The following is a 14,212-nucleotide window of genomic DNA, read 5'->3' on the forward strand; positions in this document are numbered from 1 at the left end:
CAGCTGCCCTGAGAACCTGAAATAGGAAATAAAACCAGGAAAAGCAGCTTGTGTGCTGCCCCCCATGGAAGGATGTGCTGGGGGGAAGATCTCCCAAAGCTCCATCACGTCCTGCCTGGGGCAGATGGTGCTGCAGAGTCGATGTGCCCTGGGAAGGGCAGTGCAGCACACTCAGGTCCAGGTGGCTGACTCCAAACAGGATGTCTGGGAAGGGCATTGCTGTGACCTCAGTGTCCCCTGTTGAGGTGGCACAGAGATGTCCAGACTCTCAGAGATGTCCAGACTCTCATCTCAGTGTGACACTCCACTCTGCCTGGTGACAAATCCCCTCCCTGGGAGGTGTTTATTGCCATTTTCCTCTCATTTTAAATCCTCCAGGCAATGAGGTGCTCTCGGTGCCTTTGGCCCCTGAGATCTCATGGGCAGGAGGGTTTCTCCCAAGGGTTGAGCACGTTTTCTGCAGATCCATCCCTCTCCTCTCCAGGGCTGGTCCCTCCAGGGGTGGCCTCGAGGCTGTGTCGTGCTCCTGCTCATGGAAAGTCTCAGTCCCCAGCCAGGGATCAACCTGCAGGTGCCCAAACCCTGTGACCCGTGGCCCAAAATAGCACCTTAACAGAGGCACTGACGCAGCCCCTCAGCTCAGGAATAATCTTTCCTCCACGTCACCTGCGTACCCAGCAGGGAACCAGGAAATGGGAAAGTCACATCTAAAAGAGGAACAGCAAAGGGCTGCCCTCCCTCAGCAGTGACTTTTAGCCCAGATCAGAGCCTGCAGTGCTGGGCAGGAGGGTGGAAAACAGCCCCTCTCCTTCCCTGCTGCCCCCCGAGCAGGGGGTGCTGCCTCCACCCCTGGGGCTGCCCCAGCCCTCTCCATCTGTGGGTGCCAATGATCTCCTGCTCCAGTGGGATAAAGCAGCTGGGCAACAGCAGGAGAACAGACTCTCCCAACTCCATTTCCTCCCTCTTCTGGATCCTGGTTTTTGGAAGAAAATAGGATTCAGAGCAGGTGGCAGAGCAGGGGGCAGTCTGAGCCCATCCCCACTGGCTTCACCTCCCTAATGGAGGGAGCAGGAGCCCTCATGATGCTTGGGTTTAGTTTGGGTATCCCATCAACAGGGCTGCTCATCCTGCTGGGAGCACTCTGGGAAGAGAATCCCAACATCTGCAGAGCCACCGAGCAGGAGCTGAAAGAGCAGAGGAGGAGCAGAGCACCCTTTACTCCCACGTTGGTGCAGCACTGGGCACAGTGGCACTGCCCTGCACCAACTCCCACTGGGAGCTGCCTGATAAGGGAGTAATTTTTCCCTTCCCAGGTGCCATGCTGGCAGGTTTTTGCATCCCTGGGGCTTGTATCCAGGAGACCTGTGAGCTTTGCCTGGGAGTCTGGGCTCCTTGTGCTCACCATCAGGGTGCAGGTGGGTTCAGGCAGGTTATTTCATGTCATCAATGCACTGCTGGGATATGGAAGGACTCACTCCTGAGCTCCTGCACTGCTGGGATATGGAGGGACTCACTCCTGAGCTCCTGCACTGCTGGGATATGGAGGGACTCACTCCTGAGCTCCTGCACTGCTGGGATATGGAGGGACTCACTCCTGAGCTCCTGCACTGCTGGGATATGGAGGGACTCACTCCTGAGCTCCTGCACTGCTGGGATATGGAGGGACTTTACACCCCTCCTGAGCTCCTGCACTGGTGGGATATGGAGGGACTTTACACCCCTCCTGAGCTCCTCAGCTTCCCCAGCACTCCTTGCCCAGCCATTCCCAAAGGATCCCACTGCCAGAGCGAAGCGTTCAGCCTTGGAGGAAATGGGGACACGCCTGCAGCTCCCCCTCAGTTCTCCCAGAGCATCCCTTGGAGCCACCCAGAGCTGGAGAAAGGCAGAACCACCCCAGGGCGCTCCCAGGGCCCTCCCCAAACGCCCATGTGCCTCCCTCCTCTCCCTCCCTATGCCAACATCTCCTCCCTGGCTCCCGGGCGCAGAGGGATGGCAGCGCCCGCGCCAGCCGGTGTCACATCCGATCAGGTGCCAGGCAGGATAAACATCGCCGCTGCTCTGCCCGAGACTGCTCTGGAGAGGGGAGACAGTCAAGGAGAAAGCGGAGCGTGAGGAGCTAAAAATAGTGGCTGGCGAAGGCTGCGCTCCCCGCCGGCCGCGCGGGAGCTGCCACCGCCCGTCACACGCGTGAGCGGGCACGGTGTCCCTCCCTCCCTCCCTCCCTCCCTGCCTCCCTCCCGCTGCCTGCCGGGCACGGGGCGTGCAGCCCCCCAGGTGGGGCACGGGGGTACCAGAGGGGTGAGCCCAGGTGGTTTGGGTGGCTCCTGTCCCTGCCCGTGCAGAGGCACGGGCAGATCTGCCCTGCTGGCGGTGCAGGGGTCAGGGTGGCATCGCCCTTCCAGGGGCAGCAGCGCCCTCGGGCCCCACATGAGCTGCCACCTCTCCCCATGGCCCACGAGGGGAAGGGACAGCATGGGCACCTTGCTCAGGGCATCAGCCCTCCCCTTCAGCAAGGACAGGAGGGTGGCCATAGCCAGGAATTTGGGCACATGCCCCCAGCCTGTTCCCAAACTGGGGGATCCCAAATGAGGATGTGCTGCTGCTGGGAAAGCATCCCAGGGCAGGGCTGGGGCAGGGACCCCATCATCCTGGCAGGGCATCTCTCCCAAAGGCTCACCCCACTCTGGGGACATCCACCTTCAGGGCCAGGAGGGTTGTTTTGAAGCCTCTCAGCAAACCCACCCTTTTTTCCTGGTTGTGGGAATGCTGGTGGAACCCTCGAGGGGAAGGGGGGTGATTGTTGCTCCTGTGTGGACATTCCAGTTGATTCTGATTCCCACTCTGGTCACGGCTGTCTCCCCCACCTCTCTGCCCTGAGCCACCTCAGGGGTGGGGGTGAAGACCCCCATCTCACATCCTCAGCATTGGCCATGTCCCCCTGCAAGGGTGACACCAGAGCCAGGCCAGGAGCAGCTGGTGGCACCTTCTCTGTGCCCATGTCCTTCCAGCAGGGACAGTCCTTGTGCTGGGCACAGCGTGGGGCTGGGACATGATCCACTGGATTTACCAGCTGGATTCAGGGTCTCCCAGCCCCCCACTCCCCTCCCCTCATCCACCACACACCACAGGGGTGTAGCCACAGATTTTTAATGTTGTGTTTGTTTTTTTTCCCGAAGATTTGGAGCCTGGCAATAGATTTTGGCTGCTCAGGGAGCTGTGTGCGCTGGGGCCAAGCGGTCCCGGTGGGCGAGCGGAGCCCCCTCACCCACTCCCCGTAGGGTGGGAGGGGGGGGGTCTTTCCCCGGAGCTGCAGCCGGGGACCCGAATTCGGGAGAAATTGCGGGGGTTGCCTTTCTCCCCGAGCGGGGCTGGTGGCCACGCCAGGCTGTGAACCCCCGCCCGGGCTGGGGGTCCCCCCGGGGCAGCGCAAGGCAGAGTGACACGGAGTCTGGCGGGGACATGGGTGCCACATCCCCCTCCCCACGTCCCTGCGCGGGGGGACGCGGGGACACAGCAGCCCGAAGTGGGGGGGGAGGCGATGGGGGCGGCCCCGGCGGCGGGGGGAGCGCGGGGGGCGGCGGGCGGGGCCGGCGGAGGGTCCCCCCCGCGCCGAGCGGGGCCGGGCCGGGCGGGAGCGGCGGCGCTGGGCGGGAGGAGGCGGCGGCGGCTCGGCCCGGGTGCCCCAGGGCCGCCTGGAGCCGGAGGCTTCCCCGCTGCTCCTGCCGAGCGCGGAGCATCCTTCCTTCCTTCCTTCCTTCCCCGGGCAGCCCGGCTGGACCCGGCACCGGCATCGCTACCGGCACCGGGAGCGGAACCGCCACCGTTATCAGAATCACCACCGGCATCGCTACCGGCACCGAGAGCGGAACCGCCACCGGCATCGGCACCAGCACCGGCACTGACATCAGAATCGGCATCAACACCGGCACCGGCAGCAGGATCGACATCGATACCACCACCGGCATCAGCGTCGACACGGGCATCCCCACCAACCCCGGCACTGGCATCAGCACCAGCACCAACCCCGGCACCAACATCAGCACCGACACCAACACAGGCACCGGCAGCGGCAGCGGCACCGGCACCATCCTCGGTACCAACATCAACATCCGCGCCGGCATCGCCCTTGGCACCAGGTGAGCAGCTGGCGGCCGGTGGGTGCAGGTGCCGTGGAGGCACCGAGGCCTTGGGCTACGGCGCCAGGGTGCCCTGCGCTCGGGAGGGGAGGGGAACAGGTGCCCACCGTGGGGATTGGGTGCCCGCGCCGGGAATGGGGTGCCCACCCTGGCAAAGGGGTGCCTGCCCCGGGAAAGGGGTGCCCACCCTGGGAAAGGGGTGCCCATCCTGGGAAAGAGGTGCCCACCCTGGCAAAGGGGTGCCCGCCCTGGGAAAGGGGTGCCTGCCCTGGCAAAGGGGTGCCCACCCTGGCAAAGGGGTGCCTGCCCCGGGAAAGGGGTGCCCACCCTGGGAAAGGGGTGCCCATCCTGGGAAAGAGGTGCCCACCCTGGCAAAGGGGTGCCTGCCCCGGGAAAGGGGTGCCCACCCTGGCAAAGGGGTGCCTGCCCCGGGAAAGGGGTGCCTGCCCCGGGAAAGGGGTGCCCACCCTGGGAAAGGGGTGCCCACCCTGGCAAAGGGGTGCCCACCCTGGGAAAGGAGTGCCCACCCTGGCAAAGGGGTGCCCACCCTGGCAAAGGGGTGCCTGCCCTGGCAAAGGGGTGCCCACCCTGGCAAAGGGGTGCTCGCCCTGGGAAAGGAGTGCCCACCCTGGCAAAGGGGTGCCTGCCCTGGCAAAGGGGTGCCCACCCTGGCAAAGGGGTGCCTGCCCTAGCAAAGGGGTGCCCGCCCTGGGAAAGGGGTGCCCACCCTGGCAAAGGGGTGCCCACCCTGGCAAAGGGGTGCCCACCCTGGACACCTCCCCTGCAGTGCAAAGGGAAGGTGGAGAGGCAGGAGGGGCAGGGGGTGGTGGTGGCCTCGGGGAGCTGGTGGGCTTTGGGGGGATGAAACTTTGTGGCAGCTGCGGGGCTGAGCAGGGCAGGGGGGGGGTCTCTCCAGGGTTTGGGGGATCTGTGCCCACCCCCCCGGGGGCAGGGCCCTGGGGGAGGATTTGGGGGAGCAGTGATCAGACACAACGCAGGGCTCATCTATCTCAGGGTGGGCACTCCGTGCCACCCTGGCACCCACCTGCTGCCCCCTCCTCCCTGGCAGGTCCTGAGGTCACCATTGCCCCTCCACCTTTCACCCTGCCCTGTCCTCACCTCAGCTACCACGACACTTTCCCCCTTCGGCCCCAGCTCCAGCCTTCGGGTCCCGAATTGGAGCTTCCCGGGTGATTTCGGGCCCGGGGAGCCGGGGGGGTGCCCGGGCAGTAGGAGCCGGCGCGGGGCTGGGCACGGCTCCGTGCAGGGCACACACTTGTGCCTCCTCCCGGCGCGGCATCCTGGCGGCAGGAAAGGGCTTCCCCCGGGGACAACTCCTCCTCCCTGCCTTCAGGGCATCGGTTTGGCAGGTTGCCCCTGCAGATGCTTGGATCGGGTCCCTTTGGTCCCCGGAGCTGGCTCCTGTCCCCTGGCTGCGTGGCAGTGTCACCGAGGAGGTGGCAGAGGGAGGATGTCCTGTGCTCACCCCGAAGGCTCCAGCCCGTGCCCTTGGGGTGTCCATCAAGGGGCACCTCAACCCTCACTGTCACGGGGGCTGCCTGGACTCCTCCCGGGATGTCCCCAAGGGCACAGCCAGGGCAGGAGACATAACAAGGGTGGGGTTGGCATGGACACAGCCCTGCCACTGTCTTCCTGTCTCCACCCTTTATCTGCTCAGTACCATCTCCCCCCAGAAAACAGGAGGTTTTGGAGGTGAAACAGTGACAGCTGTTTGGGGGGTCCCAGCATTTCTCCCCAGACTGGGATGTGGGAGGCAGAGTGGGAGGCAGCTGGGAGTGCTCATGGAGGTTTTGGGGGTTTGGTCCTATCCACTTTTGGGGGGAACCTTGTGGTTCATCTCCCAGGGCAGCTGGAGAAGCTCTGGCCCTGTGTTCCCTCACAGGATTGGGTGCTCCATGGGTGGGCACAGCACCAGGGACAGACTGGGGTGCTCCATGGGTGGGCACAGCACGAGGGACAGGCTGGGGTGCTCCAGGGGCGGGCATGGCACCATGGACAGACTGGGGTGCTCCAGGGGTGGGCACAGCACCAGGGACAGGCTGGGGTGCTCCAGCACCAGGGACAGGCTGGGGTGCTCCAGGGGTGGGCATGGCACTAAGGACAGGCTGGGGTGCTCCAGGGGTGGGCACAGCACCAGGGACAGACTGGGGTGCTCCAGGGGTGGGCACAGCACCAGGGACAGGCTGGGGTGCTCCAGGTGTGGGCACAGCACCAGAGACAGGCTGGGGTGCTCCAGGTGTGGGCACAGCACCAGAGACAGACTGGGGTGCTCCAGGGGTGGGCACAGCACCAGGGACAGACTGGGGTGCTCCAGGGGTGGGCACAGCACCAGGGACAGGCTGGGGTGCTCCAGGTGTGGGCACAGCACCAGAGACAGGCTGGGGTGCTCCAGGTGTGGGCACAGCACCAGAGACAGACTGGGGTGCTCCAGGGGTGGGCACAGCACCAGAGACAGACTGGGGTGCTCCAGGTGTGGGCACAGCACCAGAGACAGACTGGGGTGCTCCAGGTGTGGGCACAGCCCCAGGGACAGACTGGGGTGCTCCAGGGGTGGGCACAGCACCAGGGACAGGCTGGGGTGCTCCAGGGGCGGGCACAGCACCAGGGACAGACTGGGGTGCTCCAGGGGCGGGCACAGCACCAGAGACAGACTGGGGTGCTCCAGGGGTGGGCATGGCACCATGGACAGGCTGGGGTGCTCCATGGGTGGGCACAGCACGAGGGACAGGCTGGGGTGCTCCAGGTGTGGGCACAGCACCAGGGACAGGCTGGGGTGCTCCAGGGGTGGGCATGGCACCAGAGACAGGCTGGGGTGCTCCAGGGGTGGGCATGGCACCAGGGACAGACTGGGATGCTCCAGGGGCGGGCACAGCACCAGAGACAGACTGGGATGCTCCAGAGGTGGGCACAGCACCAGAGACAGACTGGGGTGCTCCAGAGGTGGGCACAGCACCAGGGACAGACTGGGGTGCTCCAGGGGTGGGCATGGCACCAAGGACAGGCTGGGGTGCTCCAGGGGTGGGCACAGCCCCAGAGATAGGCTGGGGTGCTCCAGGTGTGGGCATGGCACCAGGGCCAGGCTGGAGAGCACAGCCCTGCTCTGACCTTGGCTCCTCGGGCAGGCAGTTCTGGCACCTGGCTCAGATGTTGGATCCATCTCTGCTCCATCAGGGCTGGCCATTTCAAGCTGTTCCTCTGCTCCCAGGGTGCCTGCATGGATTCCTTCCTTCCCTGGCTTTGGTGCCTTCCCTGCCAGCTCCCTGAGGGCTGGGTGGGTGTCACTGGGTGATGGGGACAGTGCTGTGACAGCCACCACTGATGGTGCTCCCAGCATCTGTGCAGGGATGGAGGAAAACATCTGGGCTGCCTCCATGCAAGGCCAGCATCTCCAGGGGATGCTGCCTGCAGAGCAAGGTATCCTGGAAGTTTTCCACCTCCCTCCTTGGATGAGTTGCAGTGGGAAGGAGACAATCTGCTGGCATCCAGGGGCCCGGGGGAGGCACATGCCCGGGGCTCCCCAGGGAGCCAGAGGTACCAGCTGCACCATGTGGCCTGGCAAGCCATCAGCTGGCTCTGCTCCCCCAAATTAATTCATTATCTGGGAGCCTGCACACATCCTGCTGCTTTGGCAGAGCTGGGAGGCTCCTCCAGTGCTCAGTGCTGCTTCCTCAGGGCACCCTGCTGCCCTCACAGCTATTCCTGGCTGGATCATGGTCCTTTCCAGAATCACAGTCCTCTCCAGGTGTCCCCAGTGGCAGATGGAGAAGAGGGACCTTGTGCTGGGAGATGAGGCTCCTGTGGTGCACAGGCTGAGCCTGGGGCCATCCAGCCAGGCCTGATGCCTCCATCACCCAGCCCACAGGAGTGCCAGCCCAGGGGTTGCTTGGTGGCACCCAGGTGGTCCCTTATGCCCCCCCTCAGCCCACAGAATCCTCTCAGCTCCTTGGGTTTCCCCTGGCACGAATCCCTGTGCCACCCCCATGCTCGTCACCCCCAGCCAAGAGGCTCGAGCATGTCCCCGTCCCTGCCCCCAGAGCCTCAGATCAGCCTCAGCTCCCACCAGGGATGGTCAGGCTGGAGCAGTGGCTGGAAAGCCATTTGGGGAGGAGGGAGGCTGGAACTGCTGAAGAATGAAAGGGGTGGAGATGTGGGTGACATGTTTATTATGCAAAATTACAGTTTGTGGTGTGTTGGAGCAGTTAAGTGGAGGTTACGGTGGGAACTCCATTACCCAGGGCTCAATTAGCCTAATTACCTCCCTGCAGATCACCTCCCTCCCCGTGGGAGCCCCTCTTTCCCTTTCTCCCTCTGGGAGCAGGGCTGGTTTATCCCAGGGCCAGGCCCCTCTCCAAGGGGCTGTGGGTCCATCACCCTCATGTCAAAGGGGCTCTTGAATTTCCCACCTTGGAGTTAAAAATGATCCAAGTGCAGTGGGTGGGACTGAGGAGTGTGGGGAAAGGGGTCACACAGACCCCTGGGGGGGATCCCCAAACTCCCCAGGGCAGATTCCTGTTCTCCTCCCACCACACCAATTTACCTTTAATCAGTTAATTAAAGGTAATTAACCGATGAAGTTGGAGATGGGGGTGCTCACCAGCCCTGCAAGAGGTCACAGCCCACAGGCTGGCAAACACCTGGCTGGCCTGGGAATGGCTGGAGCAGCTTCCATCCCTCCCTGGGATGTGGTGGGATCCCTCCTTGCACTCTTCCCTGGAAAACCTCCACCTCTCCCTGGGGTGTGGTGGGATCCCTGCCTGTATTTTTCACTGGGATATTGTGGGATTTCTCCTGTATTCTTCCCTGGGATGTGGTGGGATTTCTCCCATATTCTTCCCTGGGATGTGGTGGGATCCCTCCTGTATTCTTCCCTGGGATGTGGTGGGATTTCTCCTGTATTCTTCCCTGGGATGTGGTGGGATTTCTCCTGTATTCTTCCCTGGGATATGGTGGGATCCCTGCCTGTATTCTTCCCTGGGATGTGGTGGGATCCCTCCTGTATTCTTCCCTGGAATGTGGTGGGATTTCTCCTGGTTAAGCTTCTATACCTTCCTGGTATTCACTGAGATTCCTCCCTACATCCCTCGCTATATCCTTCTCTGGGATGGGCTAGAATCCCTCCCTGCACCCTTCCCTGGAAAGCCTTCATCCCTCCCTGAAGAGTGGTGGGATCCCTCCCCTCATCCTTCCCTGGGATGTGGTGGGATCCCTTCCTTAGGAAGCCTCCATTCCTCCCTGGGATGTCGTAGGATCAGTTCCTGCATCCTTTGGTGAGAATCCTCCTTCCCTGTCTGGGATGTGCTGGGACTTCTCTCAGCATCCTTCCCTGGGGAGTCTCCATCCCTCCCTGGGATATCTCCATCCCTCCTTGGGAAGTCTCCATCCCTCCCTGGGATGTTTCCATCTCTCCCTGAGATATCTCCATCCCTCCCTGGGAAGTCTCCATCCCTCCCTGGGATATCTCCATCCCTCCCTGGGAAGTCTCCATCCCTCCCTGGGAAGTCTCCATCCCTCCCTGGGATGTTTCCATCTCTCCCTGGGATATCTCCATCCCTCCCTGGGATGTCTCCATCCCTCCCTGGGATGCAGGACAGCATCTCCCATCTGGGAATTCTGGGCAGGGAACCACCAGCCCGTGGTTTGGCTGCTCATGGTGGGATCAGTTCTACTCTCTCAGGAACAAGCTCCATCCCCACCCAAACAGATGTGGGCAGAGGTTTCTCCCACTGCTCATGCTGAGTTGGGTCACTGAGCTGTCCCCTCCCCACTGGCACTGGGAAGAGCAGAGCTGCCAGTGCTGCCAGCCCTCAGGATTTGCCATGTTCCCACAGAAAACATCCACAGCTGAAATATGGCTGGTGATTTTTGGGTGCTTTTCATTCCCCTGGTGCTGCTGAGCAGGGAGGGCAGTGCCACAGGGAGGGCTGTGCCACAGGGAGGGCTGTGCCACAGGGAGGGCACCTTCGTGCTGTGCCAGAGCTGCTCCCACTCCTGTGCTTTGCCCAGCCCGTTTGGCAGAGCCTGGGAGGAGGTGGTGGCTCCTTTCTCAGGGATATTCCATTGAAAAGCAGCCCCATCCCTGCCTGCCCCATTCCCAAAGCCCTGCCTGCCCCTGCCCCATTCCCAGAGCCCTGCCTGCCCCATTCCCAGAGCCCTGCCTGCCCCATTCCCAGAGCCCTGCCTGCCCCCTGCCCCATTCCCAGAGCCCTGCCTGCCCCATTCCCAGAGCCCTGCCAGCCCCATTCCCAGAGCCCTGCCTGCCCCCTGCCCCATTCCCAGAGCCCTGCCTGCCCCATTCCCAGAGCCCTGCCTGCCCCTGCCCCATTCCCTGAGCCCTGCCTGCGCCATTCCCAGAGCCCTGCCTGCCCCTGCCCCATTCCCAGAGCCCTGCCTGCCCCATTCCCAGAGCCCTGCCTGCCCCCAGCCCCATTCCCAGAGCCCTGCCCTGCCCCATTCCCAGAGCCCTGCCAGCCCCATTCCCTGAGCCCTGCCAGCCCCATTCCCTGAGCCCTGCCTGCCCCTGTCCCATTCCCAGAGCCCTGCCTGCCCCCTGCCCCATTCCCAGAGCCCTGCCAGCCCCATTCCCTGAGCCCTGCCTGCCCCTGTCCCATTCCCTGAGCCCTGCCTGCCCCTGTCCCATTCCCAGAGCCCTGCCTGCCCCCTGCCCCATTCCCAGAGCCCTGCCAGCCCCATTCCCAGAGCCCTGCCTGCGCCATTCCCAGAGCCCTGCCTGCCCCCTGCCCCATTCCCAGAGCCCTGCCTGCCCCATTCCCAGAGCCCTGCCTGCCCCCAGCCCCATTCCCTGAGCCCTGCCTGCCCCATTCCCTGAGCCCTGCCTGCCCCCTGCACAGGGACCTCCCACCTCCCACCCCCGGGGAACAGGAACCCCTCTCCATGTGGTGATAAAAGCTACAAGTGCTTGTTTTTAGCCCAAAGTGATGGAAACATTCCCAGGGGAGCTCTGGGAGCCCAGGGGAGAGCAGGAGATGTGGGAAGCAGGGATGGGTGCTGGGCTGGGAGCCCCAGGAGGGCGGAGAAGAGCACAGGGATGTGGCCATTCCCTCTCTGAGTGACGGGGCCAGCACGACTGAGGTCATCCAGGTTGTCCATCCCCTCTCCCACGCTGGATATTTGGGGATTTGCGATGCAGGATGGAGCCTGGCACTGCCAGCCCACGTCCTCGTGCCTCTGCCTGCTGAGCTGTTGGTGCTTTGCTCTTTAATTAGAAGCACTCAGGCTTGTCCAGGGATGAAATCTGGATGCTCCAGAGGGAATCACTCATTCATGTTTCCCTGGTGCTTTCAGCATCTTTCCAGGATGCCCCTTGTGCTGCTCCCACGGGAAAACATCCTCCCTTTTATCCCTGTGTGGACTCGGAGGAGGTGCTGAGGTCAGCAGGGCTGTGCTGGGATTAAACTGCTGAGTCCTCCAGAGAGCTTTTTCCTACCCAATCCAGGCCTGCAGGATGAAAAGGGGATTTTCTCTGTGCTCCCCATGCTTTGGGGAAGCCAAACCCTGATGTGGGACATGGTGGTGAGCACCTCGTGGACTGGGGGGAGCCGGATCTGGGTTGGAAGCGTTTGGGTTTGTCCTGGAGGAACACTCTGGGTTGGGATGTCAGTGAGGTGGATTCACTCCCACCCCAGAGCAGGACTTGCCCTGGTTTGTGTTTCCAGCATTATAAACAAAAGGGACACAAATAGCCTGAAATCCTGTCTGGAGAGACTCAGGTTGGATTGGAGGATTTTTCCTGGTTTTTGTGGGAGTGTTAAGCACAGCTGTGCTCTGCCATCCTCCTCCTGTCTGATGGAGCAGCAACACCCTTTGCTTCTCCCAGAGGCTCCATCCTATTGATGTCAGCAGCAAAACCCACCTCTTGTGCACATCTCCCTGTTGGCTTCCAGGAATTACAGGGAAGGAAGATTATCAGTGGCCCATTTTGGAGTCCTTCCTTCTCACTCCTGCCCTTGAACAGGAATTTATGTGCCAGGATCCTGGATGAGCCAGTGAAGGGAAGGGTTTATGCTCCATCTAGGCCAGGACACAGCTGGGACACAGCTCAGGTTTTAGTGTGGAAAAGAATTTTTTAAATCCTACAGCTGGAGAAAAAATCCTAAAAAAAATGAAGTCATGGAATCCCAGACTGGGCTGGGTTGGAAGGGACTTTAAAGGTCATCTCATTCCAAGGGCAGGGACACTTCCGACCAGCCCAGGGTGCTCCAAGCCCTGTCCAACCCGGCCTTGGACACTCCCAGGGGTGGGGCAGTCACAGATGCTCTGGACAATCAGCCCCAAAGTGTGCAAAAGGAAAGAGAGTGAATAAAGACAAGTGAAGGGTGATCATTGAAAGCATTCCTGGAATCCAGGGAGATATTTAGGTGGAATAATTCATGACTGGGGTGGGACTGAGCCTAGAGATGGTCCTGCACATCTGCAGGGCAGTGATGGAGACCAGGGAGGGAGCAGGAAGAGGGAGAAGAAGGACTTGAGGATGATGGAGGGGAGGAAGAGACACCTCAGTGTGCCCCAAACTGATGGATGAGGCAATCCAAGCAGTAGCAGGAATGATGGAGAGAAGGGAAAGCTGGTGGGGCTGTGAGGATGAGTGTGCAGGAGCCACAGCAGGGAGGAAGGTCAAAGCTCAAGGCAGGACACGACATGGGCTTAGAGGGTCATGGGAATTACTGTGTAAGTGCATTAACCTGAGGAGGAGGAGCCCACGTGTTGATCCCTTTGGGACATGGGGTTTGTTGGGAACTGAAGGACACAGGAGGGCCAAACCCTGCAGGTTTGGATGCACTGGAGGTGCTCAGGCTGGGGCAGAACTTTGGGAAGACACCAGTACAATCTCCACTTGGAAACAGTGCTGGAATGATTCCTCAAAGCTTTGGGAAGGTCTGAGGAGAACCAGGGGGAAAAATGGGGGAAAACCAGTAGGAGACCTCGATGATGCTCTGAGCATCTTTGCTGGAATCCCTGCACTGCTTCACAACCAGCTGGGACACCATCCCTCCAAAGGTGCCCATCAGGATCTGACCTGGCCCACCTGGAACCTGGTGATTCAGGGACAAAGGTGCCTGCCCTTGGTTGGAGAGGTTCTGCTGCCAGGGGCAGGCAGGGGTGCCAGCATCTCCCACTGGGATGGGTGCTGGAATTGCATCCCACCCAGCAGCACTGCCAGGAGGGATCATCATCTCCAGGCTGAGAATTCCTCATGTGAAGCAAAACCTGTTCTCTCTGTCATTCTTCATGTCCACATTAAATATCCCCTCACAGCCAACATCCCTTTTCCTCCCTGCCTTGGAAACAATGAGTCTGGGACAATATTTATTGCCATCCTTCCCTCTCACTGAGATCCCAGAGCTCATGGACAGCTGACAAATCCCATTCCCACATGGGCATCCCCTGGGCTCTGGCACAGGAGCTCTGCTGCCTGGAGCCTCATCCCTGGGGAGGGCACTGGGGCCAAACCTGCCTCCTCCACGGGAGAGCTCTTGGCTCTCCAGATTTTATCCTGAGCTTAATTATTGCCATCTGGAGTTCCAGGCTCCAGGGGCTGCTCCCTCTGTCTGGTGGCTGTCGGGCTCTGGTTAACCCAGCCCTGCTGCATTTCCCTCCCATGTGGTCTCCTGGCTCGTTTTCCTGGATGCTGCTCTCATTCCCTTGGGATCTGGGGCAGCTCTTTCCTTCCCAGTTTGCAGTACCTGATTAACTCAGCATTGCAGTCCTGTACAGTCATCATGGTCATCATCTCTCAGTAACATCCACATCCCCTTTTGGGAGGCCTCCTGTGGGGCTGCAACATTTCCCAGCACAGATCCCATGACATGTTGAGTTAAACCAGCAGGAGGAACCCCCTGTGTAGAGAGCCAAGAACACCACATGGCCCAAACCCACCTTGAGATGAATTCCTGGCCCATCCACCACTCTGAAGCTGGAGAAGCAAATCCTTATGGTTGAATGAATCTTTTACATCAGTGTAACATCTCCACGTCCTAAACTTCCCAGAGCTTTCCTGGTTTTCCCCTGGCAGGGGAAATGCATTTGGCAAAGCTGTT

General features: G+C 61.3%; 1 protein-coding gene across 1 annotated transcript in view; it reads left to right on the forward strand.

The window, feature by feature from the left end:
* Positions 1-3,459: 3,459 nt before the first annotated feature.
* Positions 3,460-14,212, forward strand: part of LOC139682278 (putative per-hexamer repeat protein 5) — a 17,066-nt gene continuing 6,313 nt past the window's right edge. The window contains exon 1 of the mRNA XM_071576459.1: positions 3,460-4,136. Coding sequence (XP_071432560.1) covers positions 3,460-4,136 — 677 coding nt within the window. The remainder of the gene's footprint in view (positions 4,137-14,212) is intronic.

Source organism: Pithys albifrons, chromosome 24 (assembly GCF_047495875.1).
Source record: "Pithys albifrons albifrons isolate INPA30051 chromosome 24, PitAlb_v1, whole genome shotgun sequence".
Classification (NCBI taxonomy): domain Eukaryota; kingdom Metazoa; phylum Chordata; class Aves; order Passeriformes; family Thamnophilidae; genus Pithys; species Pithys albifrons.